Below are 26,821 nucleotides of genomic sequence, written 5' to 3'. Positions count from 1 at the left end.
ACAAAAGGATAAACGAATATGGCACATCCGTGCGATGGAACCAGTACTCAGCCACACAAAGGAACGAAGTACTGTCACACGCTACAACATGGACAAACCTCCAATGCACTATGCTAAGTGAAAACCACAATAGGCCACCTATTGTATGATTTCCTCCATAAACTGTCTAGAATAGGCACATCCACAGAGACAGAAAGTTAAGTTAGTGGCTGTCAGAGGCTGGGAGGAGGAGAGAACACAGAGTGACTACTGATGAGCACCGGGTTTCCTTCTCGGAATCAGACAGTAGTGGTGGCCGCTGTATTACAACTTTGTAAATACACTAAAATACACTGAATTGTATACTTTAAATGGGCAAATTGCATAGAATGGGGATTATATGTCCATAAAAGCTGATTAGACAAGGGGGAGAGTTGCTCTTGACGAATGCCCAGACATGGGGTGAACAACCACCCATGAGAAGGTGATATTTTCACCTTCCAGAAGCTGTGTGATTGAGGCAGGCATGGGGGTGTGGGGTAGGCTACAGGGCGAGGTAAGACATGGACAGAGAAGTCCCTGAGCTGTGCGTGAGAGGGGCGGGTGGCAACAGCAGCTCCGGGGAGATGTACCAGAAAAAAAAAAAGGAGACATACAGCTAAAAGAATGGCCTGGGAATAGTGACAGCAGAGGGGCCTCTGGAGTGGTCCATTAACGCACGGCCTTACTGTGCCACAGAAGAGCATGAGCCTCGTAAGCCCTTTGCCCTCCGAGTGGTGCAGTTCTGTGAAGGGGAAACTCACTTGAGCACTCACCACGTGCTGCTGAGGAATCCAGGCTTTCTGAGGAGGATGAGGACAAAGACTCCGTGGCCGGCTCAGAGTAGCTCCTGTCGCCCAGTGCTGCGTCACTTCCTCTAGACTGGGACACAGAGGCTGAGAACCGGGTCAGCACTGAGGCATTCACAACTTCAGGATAGGAAGTGGAGCTTCCTGTCGCATCTGCGAATGTCTTGCTGTTGGTCAAGAACCAGCGTGCTGTGCTGGCTCCATTTCTGCCCGACAGGACTGACCTAGACACAGTCTCAGTTTGAGACATGGGACTTCCATCCTCTGCGTCTGAGCTGCTGGCAAGCTGCTCTCCTCCCAAGGCTGTAAGATGTCAAGGAAACAAATGTCATGACATGGATGCGAAAGAGATTCCCCAACAGCTGAGACGTGAGTCTTCTCTAGGGAAAGGTTCCCTTTGCAAGGATCTTGTATGGTATTTATTTTACGTGTAACCTGACATGCATTTTCATGTTCTAAATAATTATTTCAAAACTCTTCAGTGTCAATAAGATAGCAATACTAAAAATAAGCATTGGTGAAGAAGGGAGCCTTTAAAGAACAAGTGCAAAGTAGCAGGGCAACTTCTAGGCTGTGGTGTTTTACTCCCTTTCCCCAAAAGTGGTCAAGGGAAGGAATATGTTATGTCCAACAACAAATATGACGTGCCTACCTACAGTGCTTAGTCACATGCATCTTTCCAAAACAGTTCCATTATTAATAAAGATTATTCTAATTTTCAAGTATAGCAAACAAAAAATAAACTATACGGCATAAACTGAAGCCATGAGTTTGGAGGAATATATTTATGCCTGCACATTTTATTTGCAAGAATGATCTGTACATAAAATAGCTCCAGCTAGTCTGAAAGAGCAGGCCAGCCCTCACCTTGAAGACAATCCCACAGAGCGGTAACATGCGATTGACAGTGACCGCTCCAAGGCCAAGCTCTCAGCTCTGCTGTGAACAAGCTACATGCCCGTGCCCTCATTTCTTAAACCCTCTGGGCCTGAGTTTCCTCGTCTATAAAAGAGCAGGAGGAATGATGCCTGTCTGATGAACTTCACAATGTTCGCATAAGGACAAAAATCAAAATGAGATAATGTGGTATACCAGATAAAGGAGATGGTGTTAGCTAAGAATACACTGTATTTATTTTTTGAGATTTCAAATGGTCTTGAAGTGATCTTTTAAGGCAATCCAATAGTTTTTAAAAGTCCATGATAGATCAAGTAAAACTTAAATACTTACTTGGGGAATCATTTTGCCAGAATTCCACTGAGACCCCAGAAGATGTGAGGCCAAATCCATTTTCTGTGGATGGCTCAGTGAATTCCCCATCCCCTGGATTCCTGATTACTCCACTGCCTCTTCTCAGCTCTGCCTCAAAGGGTGAAGAACGGGCTGATACTGAAGTCATGGCAATTTCTGAGTCCTTGGGGGAACGCTCCGTCTCATTTAGAGGTTGTGGACTGCCGGTTAAAGACTGGAGCATCCCTGGGACACCACTGGGGAGCATGGTGGTAACACGCACGCTCTGTGTCCCATTCAGCAAGGTGCTTCGGAGAGTAGTGGAGTTGTTAAGCATCTCAGTGCTTCCAGAAGCTAAAACAGAAGAAAATATGCTTTAAGACTACTCAAGAGTTGGGGTCACCTGGGTGGCTCAATCAGTTAAGCTTCCGACTTTGGCTCAGGTCATGATTTTGTGGTCTGTGAGTTTGAGCCCTGCGTTGGGCTCTGTGCGGATAGCTCAGAGCCTGGAGCCTGCTTTGGATTCTGTGTCTCCCTCTTTCTCTCTGCCCCTCCCTCACTCATGCTGTCTCTCTCTCTCTCTCTTAAAAGTAAACAAACATAAAAGAAAAAAAAAACACTTAAAAAAAAGATTCCTCAAGGGTTTAAGAAAATCAGGGAATGTATCTAGATACAAATAATGTTTATTACATTTTGTTGGATAAATCTAGATAATGTAGACCTAATATAGATAAACACATTTGACACTCTCTCTTCACAGGTTCTGATTTTCACAGAGTTCAGTGAAGAAGCAGTCAGGTCCTTCAAGCACAATGAAAAGCTTCGGCTCTGGCTGAAAAGAAAATGGAACAAAGCCTCTAGAAATTCTTTGCCTTGGCTTTTATAGAGGAAGGTAAAAACTTGTACTCTTGAATTCCACCTTATAGATCATGTAGGGACAGGCCATTGTGATAAGGTACAGGTTTTTGTTTTGTTTTATTTTAGCAATGTAACCCTTTTGTTCAAATGCTAGTATAAAGTAAAACCCGTACGTAAAAAATGAATAAAAGTAAGGTGGTGGTAGGAGCCCAGCCCCCAGGTCACCACTGGGGAGGCCAGGGCTCCACAGACCACAGTGGGAACAATACTAGCCTAGAGCAATAATTTCTGGCCTTGTCACCATTAAGGGTTCTTTATTATTTCCCACCTCATGGCCACCGTAACCCTTATGTTCTGAAAGACTATAAACTGAACTGCATTTAAGAAGTAACAGAGCTTCTGATCAGCAGGAGATACTCAGTGTTACCCCACTGATTTGATTTAATTCCATCCAAAAGCAAACAAGCTTCATTATTGTAGTTAGCCTCATTAGGCTTTGGACACCGACTCTCAAGCTTACATACTACCCCAGTGGACCACGAGCAAGTCGAAGACTCCAGGCGGGGAACAGTTTTTCTGATGAAAAGGATGGCAGGATGGCAGACACTGGATTAATTTTCCAAGAACCTCAAAAATGGATTGATAGGCCATTTTGGTCAAAATGCGCAGCCTGTTCCACAGGAGTACAGGTGGCTTGCTCATGTCTCCCTTCCACAAAGAACTTTCCAAAGGATACCCTGAGAACTGGCCTCCGGAAGGGCACACTGACGTGCTCATTCCAAACAGGAATAAACTGCAGGAAAGCTTGGTGAGTGGGAAGAAACATGGCAGGCAAGATCCAAAGGCAAGAGAAAACATTTTTCTTTTCAAGCCAAAAATAATAAAAAGTAACTCTATACCTTTATAATGAAAGGTTTCAAGCTGTTATTTTTGACCCTGAAAGGGCAGAATTAACTTGCCATTATAAATGGTCCCTTGAAGACCAGTCCTATGTGTAGTTGTGACCAAAAGCACAGATAAATATTAAATATAATTAGAGAGAGAGCAAGAGCGCCAGGAAATAAAGGCTCCTCTTACTCTTGTACAAACCATGGAACCTGTACTATATATACCTAGAACACAGCAGGCAGTTCTGGACACTGGGCCACAATGAAAGCGAAATGAAGGGGTAAGCAAGCCACACAAATAGACGGGACCCCAAAGCGGAGTCCCAGCTGACCTAACCATCCCCCTCGCTGAAAAACATAAACAACCAAATAAAAACGCATTAGTATAAAAAAAAAGGAACCCATCATATATGTATGCCCCAAATCCTCACTAGCTACTTAGCCTCTTAGGACCTAACGTCATCAGAATCATCGTCTAAATCTGCCCGTTTTCAACCTCCTCGGTTGCTGGGTGCTCTTTCAAATCACTCTCATCCCCAGTCAACTGCATTATTTCATTGATTCACTGTACAGCGGCAGCTATATTGGACTCAGCCTCCAGACCTGTATAGCAAATCGATGGCCACAGAGACGCAATTACAGAAGTCACAAATGCTGAAAGCCACAAAAGGAAAATGGCTGCGTTCTCTCTCCCTGACTGGGGCCCCATGGAATGCTGCTTCACCATCTCATCAGCATTATTAAAAGCTGCCATTTACCGACCAAGTACAATGCGCCCGTATTTTATATATACCTTTGTACATTGTGCTAAGTACTTGATTTACATAATCTCATTTAATCCTCATGGTAAAGCTATGGAGCAGTACGAATGCTTCTATACAAGTGGTGAAAAGGAGAAAAAGTTAAAAGTTCATCTATAACCACCACTTTTACTATTCAATGAGCACCTGCTGAACACATCTGGGGGAAATCTGCCATGTTTCCAATCGACAGGCCAGCAATATTGGTTATTTAATAACTGTCCTTCCTTGCTCATTTCTACTCTTGAAGCACCCATTCAAAAATGGGAAGACCATCCATTTGGGAGCAGAAACAAGCCAAGTTCCCTAATCTTTATAACAGGAGGTGGAAAGAATGCCCACTCATCTGGTAAAAGTATGTACATCACTCTCCAACCACAACAGAAAATGCTGGAACCTCAGGCATGCAGCAAGTGCTCAACCTTGGCTTGACTGCTGTCCAGAACCTGCCAAAAATCCAGCTGAAGTGGCTGATAGTTGAGAAAGATACACTAAGTCTACAATCTTCTGAGTTATTTATGCTCTCTTCCTTTACAAAGTGAAATCACCACAAAGCAATTTACCTGGACCACATTAGCTCAGCTACCCACAGAAGTACTTTCATGAGTTGAGACCCATTATTACACCCTCAGCTCCTACTGAGAATCTATATAAAATATCACCTTTTAAAGAACATTAGCACAATTTCCTCAGAACAGCAACTGATGGCATTTTTCTATTACGAGTCTCAACATTCCTTATATAAATAGTCCTCTTAGAATTCACTGCCCCCATCGGAATGCAAGCTGGTGCAGCCACTCTGGAAAACAGTATGGAGGTTCCTCAAACTAAAAACTAAAACTAAAAATAGAACTATCCTACAACCTAGCAATTGCACTACTAGGCATTTATCCACGGGATATAGGTGTGCTGTTTTGAAGGGGCACATGCACCCCCATGTTTACAGCAGCACTATCAACAATAGCCAAAGTATGGAAAGAGCCCAAATGTCCATTGATGGATGAATGGATAAAGAAGATGTGGTATATACACACACACACACACACACACACACACACACACACACACAATGGAATATTACTCGGCAATCAAAAGGAATGAAATCTTGCCATTTGCAATGACGTGGATGGAACTGGAGGGTATTATGCTAAGTGAAATTAGTCAGTCAGAGAAAGACAAAAATCATATGGCTTCACTTATATGAGGACTTTAAGAGAAAAAACAGATGAACATAAGGGAAGGGAAACAAAACTAATATAAAAACAGGGAGGAGGACAAAACAGAAGAGACTCATAAATATGGAGAACAAACTGAGGGTTGCTGGAGGGGTTGTGGGAGGGGGGATGGGCTAAATGGGTAAGGGGCATTAATGAACCTACTCCTGAAATCATTGTTGCACTATATGCTAACTAATTTGGATGTAAATTTTAAAAAATTAAAAAAAAAAATTCACTGCCCTCAAAACACTCATGCCTGTGGATGAAATTGTATGCTTACTTTATCTGGCAATGATCACATGCCCCACCCGGTTTCCCTTTGTGCCCTCGTTTCCAGGAAGCTCAGTACTAAATTTAGTGCTCAACTATAGCCATTCTCACACAATTCAATATACACAGATATCTTTCTGCCTTCAAAAGAGAACTTTTCCCCCTGTGAGCTGCTGTACTTACTTTTCCCCCAATGATCAAATAGTACATGTTCATTACAGAACATATGGAAAGTACAGGAAGATATAAAGCAGCAAGAAAAATAATTTCAAAAGGCTTCTGATCGCTTTTTAAAAATCTGATTTAGCTGTCTGGGCCTATCCCTGCTTTAATGCATCCATCCCTGGCATACAATTTATTTTCGGAGGCAGGGAACTCCTGGCTAGCCAGACCTCAGACGAGGCGGTGCTACACGCACGTTTCTGTGTAGCAGAGCGAGGAGAGAAAGGAGGCACAGAACACAAAGGCTGAATGTGTTTGGAATAACAGATGCTGGAGCTAGAAAGGATGTTTAGGATCATCTGGTCGAATCCCTTCATGTTTCTAATAGGGAGCCCATCTCCCCAGGCCAGGCTCCTGGTGGCCGCGCTAATGTTCACCTCCAGAGGAGCACGGCTCATCTGACCGGCCTAAGTGCCAGGACTTTCACTGGGTCACGTTTACTGGTGGATGGAGCAGCCAAGTGTCAACAGACACACGCCCCCACCTCCCTCTCTCTTCACTTCCCTTCTACAGAGTGCCAGCTGGGTCCCCTCCGAGCCTGCCTCTGGCAAGTCCTACCTGCTCCCTCAGTGCTCCTACATGTGTGCCTTGAGCCCCTCAATCCTGTCGTTAGGCAGGGATAGTAAAGTGTCAGAATTCAGATTTAAGGGGTGGAGGGAGGAGGTATACCGGAGTGCTGGTTAGGGGGTTAGCAGCTAGTAGCCCAGATTGGAAAGTAAAAGCAGAATTTTGCTTCCCATATGGCTTCAGGTCTCTGTGCACGTCCCCCTCTCAGCTTCCCCGCAGGGAGGAGGGGAGGCTGGCAGGCTAGATCTAGACAGTCCTGGGTGCCTGGCTATTCCCTCATTTAACAGCACTTAGGGACCTAGCGTCTAGTATCTCAGAGGGAGTTGGGCCTCTACCTAGCACAGAACACCCAGTTCAGTAAAAAGGAAGAGAAATGCTCAGTGAGAGACTCAAGGAGTAGGAAAGATATGGTGGAACTCTTCAACAATTAAAAGTAAGACGTTCTTTTTTTTTTTAAGATTTTATTTTTAGGTAATCTGTACACTCAACGTGGGGCTCAAATTTATATGCTGAGATCAAGAGTCACATGCTTTACTGACTGAACCAGCCAGGTGCCCCTAAAAGCATAAGGTTCTAAAAGGATGAATGCTCAAGGAATTTGAAGGCCAACTATTTTTTAATGTCAAAAAATCCAGGTGACTACAGGGTCAAGTCCGGTAAAATTGGAAACAGGCTGATTTTCAAATAAACCACTATAGTGGGTTGAATTTAAATTATAAATATTAAATGACCTTGACCAGAATCAAAGTGTAGCTTCCTAGAAAATGCTTCCTTTCCACCATTTAGTAAAGTTGGTTGTAAATCACTGAACCACAGACCTTTGCAGCTGGAAAGGCTTGTAGCTTTTATCCAATCTGACCAATGTTTAAGAATAATCTTAAAAGGAATCTCCCAAAAACATGAATCATAAATTATATACATACCTAGTCAGCAGAAACTGTATACAGAGTATATAGAGGAGGAATTGGCTGCTTTAAATAGGCATTACAGAAAGGACCTCCAGGTTCCGTTTTTGCTCTGGTGACACAAACCCGAACCCCCTAGTACCTCTAAAAAACCTGTGACCTACAACAATTTTGAAATGGCAACTTTGAAGGCAGTCTAACCTCTATTTCCAAGAATATTTCCAGCCCTCTCTGTGCTGCTTCCTAAGGCATGCACAGACTCTGAATAAAACCTCAGAGAAGAGAAGAGAAAAGGCAGGCAGAGTTTCCAGCATTCTCTTTGGTCGGTAGCTGGATGAGCCCTGTGATACTGGGGCACATGCTAATCGCCATTACTCACCAACTGTACCTTGTCCTGGGATGGCAGGGAACCCAAGAGAAGTAATCAATATAGCCTGTGTCCTCAAGAGGGTTACACACTGAGTACCAGATAGGTATTGGAGAACTAATGCGACAAGGTGGATAGCGTGGAGGATGAGAAGGTTGAAAACAGTTCCAGACTAGACATGGAACTGCCAGAGAGGGGCCTTACGATGACTAGGAGCTGAAAAGGCAAGGAGGCGTGTTCTCCACTGCTGCAGCTTTGCAAACACCTGCACTGTCTGGGTTTCTTTTCTATGACGCCTAGCAAAATGTTTATCTGTGTTATCTTTGCCATTGCAAGAAACAAGTTGGCCATAACGAAGAAACACAAATCTAACTCCTAATCAAATGACTCAGTGCTCACCAGTTCACTCACCCCAGAGCGTGGTCTCTGGTGCAAAGGATACACACCAACAACACTTAGTCCCTGTTGGATGCGTGTACGTGCGTGTGTGCAGGGGGTGAGGGGACAAGCAGGGGTTGGTGGACACAAAGGCCCAGAGCAGCCACCTGACCAACTCCTATTTTCCTTCCTATGCAGTTAAAGAGAACATATTTTAAAGACGAACTTCAGGGGCACCTGGGTGGCTCAGTCCACCCAGTCAGTTAAGTGTCCGACTTTGGATTGGGTCATGATCTCACAGTTTATAAGTTTGAGCCCCGCATCGGGCTCTGTGCTGACAGCTCAAAGCCTGGAGCCTGCTTCGGATTCTGTGTCTCCCTCTATCTCTGCCCCTTCTTCTCTCTCTCTCTCTCTCTCTCTCTCTCTCTCTCAAATACGTATAAATATTAACAAAAATTTAAAGACAAACTTCAGTATGAAGGTAAATTGTGCGGATGGTACTTTTCCCCCAAATACTTTGCGTTTGTCTTTAATGTCTCCTCGCCTCGGCCCCTGTGACAGGTATGTTACTAGCAAGCTGTACGCATCTATTACTTCTATTCTGAATGATTTCAGCAGGTGAGACTGGGATAGGAGCACTCACATCTGGGGTGGTCTGAGGGAGGGGAATGAGCCGGTGTCCTGGAGAGCACTGGTCCTGAAAAATTTCTCTTCCTAGAGAGCGTGGTCTCCTCTTCCATCTCTAAAGCAGGAAGAGGGTCCTGGCTGAAAACCCAAGTGGCAGCCAGTTGGGTGTGCACAGTCACGTCTTTGGGGAGCCGCTTTCCTCTTGCCAGGGACCCTTGGGATGTTCCGCTCTCAGTGTGAGAAGGGACAGTTCTTCCTTCTGACCCTGAACTGGATGGTGAGCGAAGTGTCCCCAACGCTGAAAGCAGACACCAACAATTAAAATTCCACCAGCAGACTTCAAAATGTCTGAATAATGTTTGAGTGGGCTCACCTCTGACCTCCATGAAAACAAATTAAGAGCAATTATTCATTCTATGAAAAATTAACTCCTGAGTGAGAGATCACAAACCAAGACAAAGACTGTTTTCAGATCTCACAAACAAAGGCTGCATTTTGTGGTGAAGTTACTCTAAAAGGGGCACAATGAAGCTAAGTATCAGATGATATGGGATCAAAGATAGGACTCTGATCACCATGATTCATCATTCACATTCCATAACGCTGGCCCCAGAATTATTTACTTGAGTTCAACATAAACAAAATTTCCAAAACCTGGATGACCAACGAACTCAGGCAGCATCAGGCGCAGATCTAAGCTCTGTGTCCATCATGTCATGAAGGGAACATAAAATACTGTCATTTGTACTCTATAGAATTGAGTCCCTCAACCCGACCCCCTGCAACAAGCTCATGAAAGCAGGGGGCCATCTTTGATGGCGTCATCTTCTACTTTTAGGCTGTTATCAAGTTCGTATCAATTTTCCTTTGTGAAGAGTCTTTACCAATTGCTTCCTCTCTACCCCTGAGGCCACCAGGCCATGGATCTTAGCACCAGGCATCTGGACTTCTATGTCCGCCTGGGTGGTCCCCCTGACGCCAGGTTCACTCTACCCCATTTCCCACCCCAGACATCTTATACCTGCCTGCCAGGTGAATCCCCCCCAAATTCGCTTTAATCATGTCACTGTCTTGTTCAAAAACCTTCGGTGACTCTTCCTACAACACCAAATCTAAACTGCCTGGTTTTCTAAGTCCTCTGTGACTCCTCCTCACCCCATGCACACGACTATCCTCTCCTCCATGTGTGACTTACATCCTCCCCCATGGGAAGCTGCCAGCCTTCCCACTCCACAAAAAGACCACACTTCTGTCCTTTTCCTCACATGGTCTGTGCATCCCACTCCTAAGCTATCCCTCCCACCGTGCTCAGACATACAGACTTAGGCTCAAATCCCAGCTTTAAAACCTATTAGCTGTTTGACCTATACACCTCTGATTAATTACCATCTCTACCCTCAGTTTCCAAATTCCTAAAATGAGAATAATGTGACCTCATTGGCTTGCGGTGAGAATTGAGAGAATAGATATGTCGGTATACAGTAGGTACCTAAGCGGTGCCAGTTTTCTGTGTCTTCCCTTCCTCAGTCAAATCTTACACATCCAGCCCTAGCCATTTCTGGAAACTTTTTGCTAGAAGTGGCAAGCCACCGAGCTGTGCAGATTCAAGCAGGAACCGCCATTTGGGCAGCCACGCAGCCTACCAGACCAGATCTGGTATCTCTGAGGCTGTGGTGTGGGGCATGATCAGCGGGTGTCCTTTGGACTCAGTCTGGCCATGGAATGTCAATTCCCAGGACTGCTCGGGGCTGTAGGCAAATCTGCACCCTCAGCTGGTCTATGCTGATAACTCACTTAATCACAGCATGCCACAGATGGAGCCTGAGCCACAGGGGTGAGCTACCCCAGCCCAGGACCCTTGGATGGGCACTCAGGATGGGGAAGAGGGAGACTGGCAAAAACTTCATCTTCCAGGACCGGACATACATGAATGAAATGAGCATCGTTGGCACAAACTCACCTCTGGTGAGGCTCTGGGAAGTCAGAGCTGTTGCTGTGTCAGACCCAACAGGGGAAATGGTGAAATTTGTTTTCCTGGAAGAGTCATTTCTTCCTCTAGCATCTGCTGCTTCAGTTTGTGGAATGAAGTTTTCTGGAGCATCTGAAGAAGTGTGGCTCTTTCTGGGGGTCTGAGTCATCACGCCCTCCTTGGAGACCACCGTTGAAAAGTCCATTTGGTTCTGATGAATGGTGATGTTTTCTATGTGGGGTTTGGTGCTACTTTCTGGCCAGTGGTTCCTTACCACAGCTGAAACAATAAGAAAATGGATCAGTAAGAGCCTGCTGGTTCTCTGTCTGCCATGAGCAGATACTCAGTAAAGAAGTGGATTCAGGTAGAATAATTTCCCCTTTCTTTTTTCTGCACAGTAATTATTCTTACAATGCAGTGGGAGAAATTATGTAGCAACAATACTATGTAGTATTGAATTTTACAGTCAGTGGAATAAATGATGAAAACGGACAGAAAGAGACCAATACAGGGCTCAGGGGAGAGGACCTGAAGCTCTGGGATCCAGGCAGGCTCCGGGAGGGGTGCAGGGGATGCAGGTCAGGTGTGAGCAGGGGGAAGGAAGCACTCGCATGCATCAAGGTTGTGAATTGTGTCTTCTGCATGGTAGGAGGGTAAAAGCTGGCAGCTCTCGATCCTGACACCTACTCTTGCAGGCAGGGGGTGGGAGGTGGGACATGCCTAATTCTGGAAAAACATGTGAAGGATTTGGCAATGTTACCAAAACCTTCGTAATGTAAATAGGTTTGATGCAGTGCTTTTGTTTTCCTTGAATTTATCCTAAGGAAATACTCAAGAATGTGGACAAAAATTTAGCTGCACTGATGGTCATGATGTCATTGTTTATAATAGCAAAAAAGAAAGGAAGGAAGAATAGAAGGAAGGAAGGAACAAACAAAACTGAAAACCCTACAGCCGCAGATCAATTAAACCAGTTGCATTATGTCCATATGAAAGGACATGATGAGGTATTAAAATATTATAAAAATAAAGACGTTTTACAGGTATTATTGAGTTAAAACAACAGGTTTCAGGGGCCCCTGGGTGGCCGGGTTGGTTAACTGCCCGACTTCAGCTCAGGTCATGATCTCGCAATTTGTGGATTCAAGCCCCACATCGGGCTCTCTACTGTCAGTGTGGAGCCCACTTCGGAGCCTCTGTCTCCCTTTCTCTGCCCCTTCCCTGCTGTCACTCTCTCTCAAAAATAAAACATTAAAAAAAATTTTTTAAAGTTTCAAAATAGAATTGAGAGTATAGTCTCATTTTGTTAAAAAAAAAAAAATAACAGCAATCATGTATGTGTGTGCATGCCAACCACGGATGTATGTTCTCGACATGTCCTCATTTGTTCAATCCTTGTGCAATGTCGAGGTAGGTGCTCTTCTCCAACTCTGCCCGGGAGGCAGAGGAGGTGCGGGGCGGAGGCTCATATTCCTTGCCCAAGTCACCTGACAGCCTGCTCCCCGCCCAAGCCCCTGAGCATTCAGCTGTGCCCAGTGCTCAGGACAAAGCACGTGGTAACAAATCCTCCTGTTCCCCCTCGCTTCCAGCACAGGGGTGTTGAGGAAAGGTTGCTTATTAGTACGGACTGTTATTTGACATTTATGAATTAGGGGATGGATTTAGATTAGTCGGGAAATATACTGAAGTGATCATTTTCTGCCATATTGCCCAACATGATGGCAGAGAGGGCATGAGTTACAAACATCAAGATCAGGTGAAAGTTGAGGGGAAACCGGGCGCAGAAGCAACCATCTGTGGAATTAGGTATCATTTATCAAGGCAGGGGGTTCAGAGTCAGAGCAGGTTGGTGGGATGCCCAAGTCCAGCCCAAGGAGGGTGCCTTGTTACTCTGAAGATGTGTGCACACGACGCAGCCACGGCTTGGAAGAGGGAGCCCCACCACTGCTGGGGTGTCAGCTCCTGAAACCAGGACCAAAATACAGACCACATTTTAAGAGCCACTTCCCTGGATATCCAAGCTAATGTAGAAGTGAATATGAAATACATGTGCTAATTGGAGGGCACAGAGTTTAATGAGTTTCTAGAGAAAGCAATGAGGACAAGGACCATTTAAAGTTATTGCTGATTACATGGGTCCCTTAAAAACCTATTTTTATTTTCCTCATTTGGGAAGGATATTTTTCGTTCTGCTTAGGACCAGGGGCTGTGAGCACTGCTGAGAGACCTCGGTGGGAATGAATGAAGTCACTTCTATCTGTATGAGTCAGGCAAAACATGGCCAGCCATCTGACTAGTAGCGGCTGCAGGCAGAACCTATGGTTCAGCTCAAAATATCACACTTTCCCAAAACGAACGAGTTACCTTCTAGATCAGCACTAAGAGATGTATAAAGTAAGACACAAATGCAAACCACATATGTAAGTTTACTTTAAAAAGTAACAGATGAGGGGCGCCTGGGTGGCTCAGTCAGTTGGGTGACTGACTTCATTTCGGCTCAGGTCAGGTGATCTTACAGTTCATGACTTCAAGCCCCACGCTGGGCTCTGCATTGACAGCTTGGAGCCTGCTTGGGATTCTGATTCTCTCTCTCCCTGTCTCTCTCCCCTCCCCCTACTCATGCTCTCTCTCTCTCTCTCTCTCTTTCTCTCTCTCTCTCTCAAAATAAATATATAAACTTAAAAGTAACAGAGGAAATTAATTTTAATAAATACTTTACATACTCTGACACATTCAAAATAGTAGCATTTCAATATGTAATTGATATAAAAATTGAGATACTTTGCATTCTTCTTTTGGTATTACACCTGTAAATTCCAGAGTATGATACTAGCTGTACTTCAAGAGCACAACAGCCACATGTGGCTAGTGGCTACAACACTGGACAATGCAGTTCTAGGTCAATGGTTCTCCACATTTCCTCCACCCTGGTCCACTCCCACCAGAAGTATGGCTCATTTATTGGGGTTGGAGGGGTAGTGATTTTTAAATCTTCCATAAGAGATTCTGACAAACTTTCCTAAAGGAACCCTTTCCTCCCCAAATCCCTTGAGAATCGCTGCTTTCATGCTTCCTATTCTGTTTCCCGTAATTGATAATTAACAGAAACTTCCTGGAGAGGGGAGGGACGTTGCCAAGCATCTGGGTTCCTCTGGGGTCCAGCCCCAGACAGGCAAGGACCACATTCACCTGAAAATGGGATTTGGAGGGGTGCTTCCAGGGGCAGCCACCAAGTCCACAATTTCAACTTGAGACCAGAGACCCACACGACATGTTCCCTTTGTTCTTTCTATTTGAGCTGCAAGGCAAATTGTCCTCTCCAGATAAGGTGAAAGGGTCTGAGGATGCTCTCTCTATCCTCCTGGTCATTTGGGCACAATGAAGAGAGACTGTTCTTAAAAGAAGCCAGAAAAAAAGTGATGTGGGGAGGTAGAGGCGACCCAAAACCAATGCCTGGAAGCTGGTAAGCCATGAGCAAAGGAAGAAAATGAATTTTGCTCTATTGTAGCCTTAAGATGAGTGTGACACTTGGCTATTGTTGAGCCTCTGAGGAAGCCCATGGCTGACGAAGCAGCAACATGCCCTTCTTCACAGAACTGGGAATGTCCCTAGGAGTTCCACTGCAGTCTTTAGAAGGTACGGAATGGCCACATAAAGACAAGACATGAGTCACACTGAACCATGCTGTCTCCCTGGAGGGGTGACAAAAGATGGAAGAAGGAAAAAGAAAATGTACCCTATAAACAAAACAAAAAAGGCAGACCGTAGTCTTGCATTGTCCCAAATCATCCTACCACTATAAACGAAATATACTAAATAAAATATGTTTTACAAAATATTTCTAAATGCATTGCTGAGTTGGCAAGTAAGTAAAGAATCACATCTTCTAAGGCCAAACATGAACCAAGAGCTGGAATACAGAGAAGTGAGCTAATTCTCGGCAGTTAGAAGCTGCCCTGGGGCACCTGCTCAACTTTTGTGAGCTTGAACTTCTGGTCTGATTATTAGGAGGATGTAGGGGATAGGAGACAAAACTCTTAAGGAGAGAGTCTGAGAGGAAACTCAGACTGTATGAAGCTGGGACTAGGGCTATACTATGGGTGTCAGACACATAGGGGAAAAAAATCTGCCCTGCAGAAGGGGGCCAGCAGGGAAAAGTGGCCTTTGATCTTGGTTTTAGATGAAGGAAAATAAATCTCACTCAAGAATTTGTAACCAGAAAGGTAGCCCTCATGTGGGTATGCAGCACAAACTCACAATACTTGTATGGTCTAAACCTCAAGCCAAGGATATATTTTAAAAGTGGTCTTGAACTTTGTGAATATACTAAAACCACTAAATTATATACTTTAAGAGGGTGCATTTTATGGTATGTAAATCATATCTCAAATACACATGCACATATGTGCACCCACATATACCCCATTAGTGTGAAGGAAAAGTGGTTCAGATACACAGTGCCTCTTGCTTTGCAGAAATAAATGTGAATGCTCTCTAAATGAACATACCTTCAATCCGATTTTATCATTCATTGATAAAATTCTAAGGAATAAGAGATCACTGTCAAAAAGCACAAAATATAAAAGGAAAAAAGGCATCAGTGGGTAAAAGTCAGCAACCTAGATAGGCAAAGCCTTCAAATGCTGGAAATATCAGTCAAAGAATGTAAGTATATAAAATACATAAAAAGAAACAAGAAACTAAAAATGAGAGAAAGAGAGACTATAAATAATGGCCAAAAGAAGTGAAAGAACTCTAAATGGAAATTCTAAAAATGAATAAAATATAATGATTGAAACTAGGAAACTTGACAGATTTAGATACGACTGAAAAAAGAACTAATAATTACAAGACAGATGATGAGAGAACACCCAGATGATATAAAAAGATAGAAAATATGAAAAAGAGAGGAAGAGACAAGGAAGATAGGAGTGAGAAAGTCCAATATATATATAACTGGAGTTCTAGGCGGAGAAGAGAGAAAAGAGAGAAATGGCGATATTCAAAAAGGTAATGGCTGAGAATTTCCCTCAAACTAAGGAAGCCCAACAAATCCTTAGAAAACAAAATAGTACAGAAATATAAACTCACATCATAGTCAAACTGCAGAAAACCACAGACAAGGTACATCTTAAAAACAACCAGAACAGGGAAAATGACAAATCATGTATAGAAGATGACAATTAGACTAACAGCTGATTTCTCAACAGCAACAATGGAAGTCCAAAACCAGTGGGTAAATATTGTACATTCAGTAAAACTATCTTTGAAAAATATCCTGAGACTCTCTTTCAAAAAAGAAACATTTTCAGTCAAATTTCAGTTTATCAACCACCTCCACAAAAGGAAATTAGGGAGAATTTTATGTCAAGCAAGAAAAACAATGCTAGATAAAAGCTAGAAGAGGCAAGAAGATATAATGAGCAAAGAAAATGGTAAATATGTGCATAAATCTAAAGCAACGTTGAATTTATAAAATAATTTCTCATTTGTGGGATTAATAAAACAAGATAGAGCAAACCATGGATAACAATAGCGCAGAAGTCAGGAGGGCATAACCAGAATCATGTTGTGTTGAAGGGTGACTCTAAGCTGTGTAAAAAATGCATTTTCAAGTTCCTCAAGCTGACCCTGAAGAATAGAAAGAGAGTGTATCACTTCCAACTGGTAGAGCTTGCAGTAATATGAAATTTCCATTGAGAGAAACTAATTAATATTGCCTAAAACCAAAACAATGAATCAACAAATAGCAATTTAAGCATGTTACTGAGAGGTATGGGCAGGATTACTAAAAGAGCTTGTTAAAAGGGTTGAAAGTGGTTGATTCTGGGAAGTGGAAAATGATTGGTGGTAGGAGTGGTCAGTGTTTTTTATAATAGCCTTATAAAACATATTTGATCTTTAAACTATGTATGAGTTTGATAAAAAATAAGAATTTAAATTCAAAGAAGTTAGATAACGAGCCAGGGTAAATGCCTGCAGCGGACGATAAAAGTTTAGCATTCCTAACACGTGAGGTTTTTCAAACTCCTAAGATGTACGGAGCACTTGGGTGGCTCAGTCTAAGGTTAAGGGTCCGACTAGATTTTGGCTCAGGTCATGATCTCACGGTTATGAGTTTGAGCCCCACACTGGGCTCTGCCCTGACAGCACGAAGCCCGCTTGCGGTTCTCTCTCTCCCTCTCTCTCTGACCCCTCTCCCCCGCTCTTTCTCTCAAAGTAAATAAGCTTAAAAAAATTCCTAAGATGTACATCTCACAAAGAACATGAATATGTGATTCACAGAAGAAAATGTATAATTTGAGAATAAATACATGACAGGATTGTTGGAAAGAAATAAAATACAAATGTAAACTAGAAAAGCCTTTTTTTCAACTTTTTATATAAATTTATGTTTGCCTATCAAATTGGCAAAGACTCAAAAAATGATAAGATGTAGTGTCACTGCGGGCATAGCAGACTGGCACCTCCACACAACACCAGTAAGAATGTAACTGGCACATTCTGGTGAGAAATTCCGCAATCCATTGCAAAAGTCTTAAAAATAGGCATATATTTCGACCCAGGAATTCCATTTCTGGAAATTAATTTCAAGGAAATTCTTAAGGATATGCACAGATTCAGGCACAGGGAAGTTTACCACAGCATTGTTTATAATAATGAAAATTAGAAACAACCTAAATTTCTGCAATAGGAACTTGTAAGTAATTATAAGACAACAAGATTTTAAAGGGCTGACCAAAATATATTATTGATACAGTTTTAGATATGTACTATGTTCACCCTGTACAGTTAATTAAAAATATAAATTAAAAAATGGCATGTACCATATGACCTTATGTTATTAAAAATAGATGTGTTTAGGGGCACCTGGGTGGCTCAGGTGGTTAAGCATGCAACTCTTGATTTCGGCTCAGGTCATGATCTTACAGTTTGTGAGTCTGAGCCCTGCATTTGGCTCTGCACTGACAGCACGGAGCCTGCTTGGGATTCTCTCTCCCTCTCTCTGCCTCTCCTACTCATGCTCTCTCTCTCAAAAAGAAAATAAACATTAAAAATATATATATAAACATAAATAAATATGCATATATATATATATATATATACACATGCATACATACATACACATAAACATATATATACATATATATCTGTTTAAAAACCTGCATCTCCTGGGGTGCCTGGCTTGGCTCACTTGGAAGAGCATGCGACTCTTGATCTCAGGGCTGTGAGTTCAAGCCCCATGTTGGGTGTAGAGATTCCTAAAAATAAACTTAAAAAAAAAAAAAGCATCTCCTAAGAAAAAGAACAAAAAAGTTGGTATCTTGGTAAAAGGACTCTAGGTCTGGAAGCCTTCTTATAAGGAGCTTTCTTTGGTCCCTAGACTGCTCCCTAAGGTAGGTAAAGCCTGTAGACTTTCGATATAAAGGTGGCTCATGCAACTTGCTCATAATACAGCTATTTCTGAAACATAAGCATTGTGAGTGGCCTTGAGCACCCAGCTGAAGGACTGATGAGTTTACCTGTGTCTGGACAACCAGCCTCTGGGTACCTAACCACTCAGCACCAGCTGGTGCCTGATCAAGGAGATGACCATCTGTCCACAGCAACTAGAGACTGAACACAGCCCTGGTCAGTACTGCCACTGCTGGGCCCTGTGGGCGTTAGAGACCTGTGGGCTTATGATGCCACCTCTGCCCTCTTTCCCTCAATTGCAGGTGCCACCTGGATTGATCAGAAATTCTTACCTTTATGGTCTCTCTTCTTCTGGGGATCTTTCCCTTTCTTCCCCCCAGAACACATGACGGGGAAAGTCACCTGCTTACCCCACCTTATGAATCTGTGTTCTGTATGTGGAGACTCTCTCATCTAAAAGGAAAAGAGCCTGCCTCCAGCTCCCTGTCTGGATATAGAAATTCAGTACTTACTTAACAAGAGAAGCAGTGGGTAACATACAAACTGGCTAAAGTCAGGCTGTCTGTGTTAGACTTCTGGTTCTACCATGTACATGCCGTATGACCTTGGATGACATACGTAATTTCTCTGCCTTGGCTTCTTCGTCTGTAACAGGGGGATAATGACAGCACCTACCTCACTGGGCTGTGACACAGTACACACACGTGAGAGTGTCAAAGACTATCTGGTCCGTAGTGAGTGCTACACCCATTGCAGCTGTTCAAGGGGTCTAGGTCTCTCAATGTGAACGGACAGATTTGGACATGACTTTGGCAGGCACTGCTAACCAACCCCTCTCCAGGCAGCAGAGCAGAGCTAGTTGCAGAGGTACAAGTTCTGCTGGAAGCTAGGGGTGCACCCCCTGAAAGAACTGAGGTGGGCTCTGTGAGCTGGGGCCTCGCTCTGGCTTTGCTCCAGGACACTGCCAGCAGATGCAGGAAGAACTAGGAGGGCACAGGGTAAGAGCCACGCCCACCTCTGGCATAAGCCCCTGATGTCACTGGCCCAGGGTTCCAAAAGAATAGTATTCCACTGCCTGCTGTTGAACTCTGGATGTCCCTCTACTTCTTTATTGCCTATGAACTACTCTTCAGAAGGGGATTAATTAACCATGCAGCACCCCAGCCCACCCACTCTGCCACCCATTCACAATCTTTTGATTGTGAACATGCAAGTGCTTGACATGATTCCATGCTGTATCTTGGGGGGGGAACAATGAGTCCAGTGCTAAAATATTTATTGAGGTCCAAGGATGAATCCCTTCAGAAGCCCTGAGTTGTTTAGGAGTACTGTGGTTGAATTTTGGTTTTGGCGTAGCTCCCTGTTCAGCACAGGGGTAAACCCCGAGTGGGAGAGAAATTTAGAGTAAAGCAGCGAAGAGTCAGCAGGGACCTAACACTTGCAGGGGGAGAATCCAGAACCTGCTCTGACTCTTGGCAGAGAAGAGAAATGGCCTTGGAGAAATGGAAAGAAGGTACACCTCAGGCTTCGGAGTCTGGGCCAGAGAAGGAGGATGAAGACCCTGTGCCCTACTGGACACTCAGGGGCAGGCTCTGAGGCTGGCTCTCCTCACCTCACCCATCCCTCTCCCCAGATAGTCAGAGGTACTTGCTCAACCTCACTCACATCCCATGGCAACTGAGCCGCACCAACCAGCCTCATACTGGAGTTGAGATGTCCCAACCTCCCAGGTATATTTGAGCTGGAAATACCATCCTTCCCTCTGCACTCAGCCCCCTGTGTCAAGACAGTTTCATTGCTTTGCCTGTTTTTTCCCCCAAGTTGACAACTTCCACTTCTGTAGTGTCTTCATGTTCTAAAACATCTGTTTGTGAACCAACATCAGGGATGCTAGCACAGCCTGGGAGTAGGATTTCCTAATTAGCAGCTGCTATAGAGTCAACTCCTCACCACCCACCCCATGATTTGGGGTTTTTCAACATGCATTGTTTCTGAGCAGTGGAGTGGGTGTGTACAGGGAGTATGCTGTGTCATCCAAAGAGGCAATTTCCTCCCAGAGGGCCCAGCCCGCCCCCACATTGCACTGTCAACCACTCCTGTGGGCCCTATGTCACAGAGTTAAAGCAGGATCCCTTTATTTTCATTTCCCTCCATTTAGAATCAGATTTCACAAATAGCTACTCAGTGCTTACCACGTGCTAAATGTTTTCAAGGGCATTTATCTCATTTAATGAGAATGACAGCTGGTCAAGTGGGTATCATGGCACCCGAGAAGAAGGGCAGAAAGATTAAGTGGTTGTTCAAGGTCATGCACTAAACGGCAGATTCACAATCTGAACCCAGCTCTTGTTCCCTCACATCCCAGCTTATTCTGTGACATGGAGCTTTAAGGCATTGGTCAGGGAACAACGTCCCCCTGGTCTTCAAACCCCGGTCTCAAATCCATTAGCAATGTCCTGCTCCTCCCTAAGAGGAGTGACCTAGCCTGTGGCACAGGGGCTTTGGAATCAGACGGATTTGGTTTGATGATAGCTGCACTTATTAACAGGAACACTGAGCAAGAAGACCTCTAAAGAAGCTTCTCAGAGATAATTTTCATGAGTAATGAAAAGAATAATAATAAAGAGTGGAGGCAGAATGGAGAATGAGTTTGAGAGACAAGAAAAGCCTGTTTTCAAAATATGAAGTGAGGGGTGATATTATAACTTCCCACTGGAAATGTCTGACAGGCCGTTAAAAATTTGGGACTGTCAATTAGGAAGAGGGATGAGGAGATGGAGTATGAAGGGAAAAGTGATGGTCGAGGACTGAATTAAGGGGAACCTTGAATCAGAGGGAGAGGAAGAGTCAGTGAAGGAGACACAGAGGACCAGGGAAGGATAGGATGAATTGAAGTAGGAGCCAGCAAGGCAATGAGTGCCGAGACACCACAGAGAGGCACGGGCCAGGCCTGTGGAAAGGCCAGAGAATAGTCAAAAAGAGTCCCCGGGACTTTCCAGAGTGTCACGTGGCAAAGAGAAGATGAAACTCAGATTGTTAGGGGTTAAGGCTCATGAGAGAACGTTCTGGAAAAGTAAGACACTGACTGCTCCCCTCCCCCAGCTGTGAATTCCCTGTTTCTGCCTCCCCCTCAGAGCTTTCCTGGGATCCCTCAACTTGGGGAACACATGGGAGAGCTGGGTGCTTTCTAGCCACATGACTGCATGTGCTAGCATGGGTTCTCATACCAATGATAGTGAATTTCTTTATAATTTTTAGAGATTTTCCTCAGATTCAATTGCTCACACAGGACTAGAACTGAAATGAAAAAGCTGCCTTTTTAATCCCCTTTTTGGTATGGTAGATGGCTGTAAACCACAAGAGGAGCAGGACATTGTCCACTGGAACTTTATAGGAGGATGGAATTTTGCCCCTATTCTCAGAGATCAAATTAAGAAATCCCACATGTTTATAATCTGCAAAGCGCTTCTTTACTTGATAATTTCAGGGGGCTAAATTATCCTGTTGGGTCCTGACATTCTGCATGGCAAGCAAGATAGGAATTCTTACCCCATTTTAGGAACAGAAGGCTAAGACTCAGTACTAAGGTCACATGCCTAGAATAACCCAGAACTAAGTGGCAGGATGGAGACCAGAGCCCAGCCCTTTCTTTCTGGTGTCTTTCCTAGTTAACCACACCCAAATGAAGCCAGTGAGGACTGAGAGGACAGGAGCTCAGCCAACTCTTCCCAAACTAATTTATGGCATGTAGCCTGCTTCGCTAGCTAACATCCAGTGCTTTGCATCATGCATTCTGGTCAAAGTTGGGAAATTGCCTGGGTTGTCCTTAGTGCCCCCATCCCTCTCTGAAAGTGACCCCTGCCCTTAGGGACCATAGCAACGAACTAATCTGACCCTCAGACAGGACCGGGGTCCAAGAGGGACAATAATAGCTCCAGGTCCATAATACGTCCGGTGGGTGGCATTTATAAATTCAAAAGACTGTTTACTTTCATACTCATTAGGACAGCTATTATCAAGGGGAAAAAAAAGGAAAAGAAAAAGAAAGGAAAGTAGGTGTTGACGAGAACTTAAGAGAAATTGGAACTTCCGTGCATTGCTGGTAGGAATATAAACTGGCACAGCCACTGTAGGAAACAGTTTGGTCATTCCTCAAAAACTTAAACATAGAATTGCCATATGATCCAGCAATTCCACTGCTAGGGACATACACAAAAGAACTAAAGGCAGAGAATCAAAGAGATATTTGTACACCCGTGTTGACAGCAGTATTATTCACAATAGCCAAAAGGTTGAAGCAACCCAAATGCCCATTGATGGATGACTAGATGAGCAAAATGTGCTACATACATGCAAGAGAATGTCACTTGGCCTTAAAAAGGAAGGAAATCTGACATACACTGCATGAATGAACCTTGAAGACGTCATGCTAGATGAAAAAAGCCAGTCATAAAAGAACAAATATTATATGATTCCACTTACATGAGGTACCTGTAATAGGTAAAGTCATAGAGACAAAAAGGAGAATAGAGATTAGCAGAGGCTGGGGAGAGGGAGGAATGAGGAGTCATTACCTAATGAGCTCCCATTTGGGATAATGAAACAGTTCTGGAAATTCATGGTGGTGATGGTAGTACAACACTGTGAATGTACTCAATGCCAATAACTTGTACCCTTAAAAATAGATAAAAAATATATTTACTGAGCATCAACCACACACAAGACACTGTGGATTTTGCCTCAAGGGGCCTATCGCTTCCAAGAGAGCTGAATGGGGTTAATAAATTCCTGTGATGCAGATGCCAGTGCCATGGGTGTGTGAGAAGAGGCCCAGCTAGGCAGAGAAGGTATCCTGGAAGTTTGGTAGGCAGAGAAGCTAGGGAGCTGGGCAGAGAAGGTATCCTGGGTGCAGGTTTGGGACAAGAATCCCATCCTCGCTTTCAGGGTTGCACTCTCTCTCCAGATCACGGCCTCCACCCCAGGAATCCAACAAACCAGGGGGATTTCCTGCCGGATGCCCAGCAGGTGGGATATCTGGGGGTAGGCAGGAACCTTGGGGACATGGAGGGAAGGTGGCTGCGACCTCACCAGAGGGCAGCCGCCTACTCAGTGCGGCTGCTCAGGGCTGTGTTTTGAAACACTACTGCGGATGTAATGATTCTGGGTGGAGGACGTTTAGGAGCCAAATGAGTTTGTGTGAACAAAAGGCAGCCCTCGATCTGGACTGTCCAGGGCTCTCGGGGAGTTTCATTTCCTTCCTTGTTCTTGCCCTGAAAGGAGCAGCCCTAAGAAAAACCATACACATTAAGAAGTGTTTGGACCTGAGACCCAGTGATCTGATTTTTTTTAACGTTTATTTTTGAAGGAGAGAGAGAAAGAGCGTGAGCGGGGTAGGGGCAGAGAGAGAGGGAGACACAGAATCCGAAGCAGGCTCCAGGCTCTGAGCCATCAGCACAGAGCCCAATGCGGGGCTCGAACCCACGAACTGTGAAATCATGACCTGGGCCGAAGTGGGACCCTTAACCGACTGAGCCACCCAGGCGCCTCTCCAATGGTCTGATTTTTAAAAACAGGTCCCCTAGGAACAGCGTCTAGTAATGAAAAGTATAAAATTTACAAGGCATATTATCCTCTCCTCCTTGTGAGAGTCTGCTTTTGTCTAGCTGAGTATCCTCTGGGGAGAAAGGCAGGCTTGTGGGACTGAGCCATGACCCATGACCCAGGGTGGGGCTGGCCAGGACCCTCCCCCTCGCCCCCTCCCCAAAGTCCGGAGTCCCGCAGGCTTCCAGAAACAGAATCACCTCTGAGGTGGCCTGAGGGTGCTAAGGAGGGAAGCAGCCTAACCCCAGGCAGGAGAAGAAGGTGAAGGACTCTGAGGTGACCTCAAGTTCCTTGCTTTAAAAATAATTCCATAGGATTAAAAAAAAAAAAGGAGGCTTTGAAAAATAGCCCAAGGGTCATGTCAGAAGATTCCCAGTCAATTAAATTGGTAAACAAAAAGGCTGTTTGAGGGGGATGGGAAGGCTATCTTGTCCCTGTGGGCATTTATCTATCTGGTGCCTCAGTTTTCTTTGCCCCTCTCATTCTTTGAAAGATAAACAGCCCATGGAGGGGCTGAGAGGTGGCTCAGCAGAGGTGGTTTTGAGAAGGGGGCCTAAGGGGCAGCTCCCTGTGGCGCCTGAAGACGAAGTTGGGGGGGTGGGCAGGGAAGCGGGCCTGTCTCCTGTATTGTCACCCTAACATTCACTCACACCCAGAGAGGAAGCCCGGTGGCAGAGCCCCACCAAAGGAGGCCTGCCAGCTTGACAAAACAATAAAAAGGCAAGGAAAAACATCCTGGTTCCGAGGAGGAAGAGGGGAGGTGGGAGGGAGGCGGGGAGGTCGAATGACATGAAATACGGCCACCTGACTTTTGTTAAGTTCTGCCATAATTTGTTCCATAGACCTGTGTGAAGGGGCCCAGGACTCTAAGGAAATCATAGAAACATCATTTGTCTGGAAGGCTTACAGTGTTAGAAAATGTACACAGTGGAACGATGCTGCAGCACAAAGGGCCCGCGGGGCCAGGTGGGGGAAGGGAAGGGAGGAGGCCGCGGCTGTCACCGCCAGCCCCAGAAAGGGGTGCTCTCACCATGGGCCACTGGGAGCCCGTGGGGGTGCATACATAAAACCTATTTAGAGACATAAATGAAAGGTTTATCAATAGGCCTTTACAACTAAGTTGGGAAACTTGACACTCGATTCAAATACAAGCAATATGTATGTGTGTGTGTGTGTGTATATATATATATATATATATATATATATATATATATAAATGTAATATATACATTTTTTAGATTTTAGATTTTTTAAGTTTATTTATTTATTTTGAGAGAGACAGAGACAAGTGTGAGTGGGGAGACACAGAGAGAAAAGGAGAGAGAGAGAGATTGAGAATCCCAAGCAGGCTCTGCCGATGGCTGTCAGCACAAGGCCTGATGTGGGGTTCCAACACACACACACATGTGAGGTCATGACCTGGGCCGAAACCACGCTTAACTGTGCCACCCAGGCGCCCCTCAAATATAACCAATATTTTTAAAGTCAGTTGTATGCTATAGCCAGTTAAGAAAAAGATATAAAATAGAGCGAGTAGAAAGAAAGGGAGAAACTTACAGAGAGAGGAGGAGAGAGTAAAGCTAGGGAGGAGAATGCCAGAGTAGGCTCATTACGACGAAGACGAGGATGAGGATAATGACAGCAGCCCAGATACACGCTGCAGGCACCACGCCAGGCATGGCACATGGACTGTCCCAGTTAATCCTCACCACAACCCTGGCAGGTGGGCACCATTATTGTCCCCATTTTTTTTGATAAGGAAACTGAGGTGTCGAGAGATCAAACAGATGCTCAAGGATCCCACAAATAATACACTGGGATCCCAGCCCAGGTCTGTCTGACTCCAAAGGCCTTCAATATAAAATATCTAAAATAATAATAATAATAATAATACAGAAATAGAAAAAGAATGAAGGATAAGAATGGCAAGCACAAGATGAAGACAGAGCTACAGAGGCATGGCAACATACTCTGAGAGGGAGAGCCAGAAAGACACAGGCAGGGCTCCTCAGGCAGGCTTCCAGGGTGTCTCCCAGGACCCCTGGATCCAAACTGCAGTTTCAGGACCCGAATGGGGACGTTACATCCCGGCAGCCCACGCTGCCCACTGTCCGAAAGGAATTAAGAGTATGGACAGGATTCAGAAGAAGAAAGAAAGTGACAAAGGGAAGAGTCGGTGGTGATCCCATGTGCGTAAGAAAAAGCCGCGAGACAAAGACGGCTGAGGTTCTGAATGTGTGACTGAGAAATTAACGGGACCATAAACAAGCAAAGGAAGGACAGGTTCTCGGCGGGGGGGGGGGGGGGGGGGGAGGAGGGGGGAGATGACATGTCTGCATTTATAACCATTATCTGTTGTGTTGAAAGTGAAGCACAACTGTGCAAATGTTTGGCAGGTGGCTGAAGAAATCGGACTGGGTATCTGAAGAGAAGAAAGATAGTTGTGGGAATCACCTCCTCAGAGAAAACAGGTGAAGCCATGCTATGACTTCCCTCTGTGCCTCTGTTTTGTGGACCTCCCTACCTAAGTGCCCTGCTCCCTTTCCCTTGGGCCTTGGCAAAATCTGACTGCTTTCTCACAACTGGCTCAGGGAACACCACTCCCAAGAAGCTTTTTCCAGAGAGAACTTGCTCCCTCTTGACTACTGTTTTAACTTGTTGTACAATTATAACATATTCG

General features: G+C 44.6%; 1 protein-coding gene across 1 annotated transcript in view; it reads right to left on the bottom strand.

Annotated features, from left to right (window-relative positions):
* HEG1 (heart development protein with EGF like domains 1) overlaps positions 1 to 26,821 on the bottom strand; it is an 87,940-nt gene that overhangs the window by 48,436 nt on the left and 12,683 nt on the right. The window contains exons 3-6 of the mRNA XM_047100436.1: positions 11,116 to 11,403; positions 9,172 to 9,453; positions 2,058 to 2,411; positions 783 to 1,130 (exon numbers count right to left, since the gene is read on the bottom strand). Of these exons, the coding sequence (XP_046956392.1) occupies positions 783 to 1,130; positions 2,058 to 2,411; positions 9,172 to 9,453; positions 11,116 to 11,403 (1,272 nt within the window). The remainder of the gene's footprint in view (positions 1 to 782; positions 1,131 to 2,057; positions 2,412 to 9,171; positions 9,454 to 11,115; positions 11,404 to 26,821) is intronic.

The sequence above is a fragment of the Lynx rufus genome, unplaced genomic scaffold (assembly GCF_022079265.1).
Source record: "Lynx rufus isolate CCGP_SWC_20201006 ecotype Redwood Valley unplaced genomic scaffold, mLynRuf1.p SCAF_5, whole genome shotgun sequence".
In the NCBI taxonomy this organism is placed as follows: domain Eukaryota; kingdom Metazoa; phylum Chordata; class Mammalia; order Carnivora; family Felidae; genus Lynx; species Lynx rufus.
This window is presented reverse-complemented; position numbering and strand designations above follow the sequence as displayed.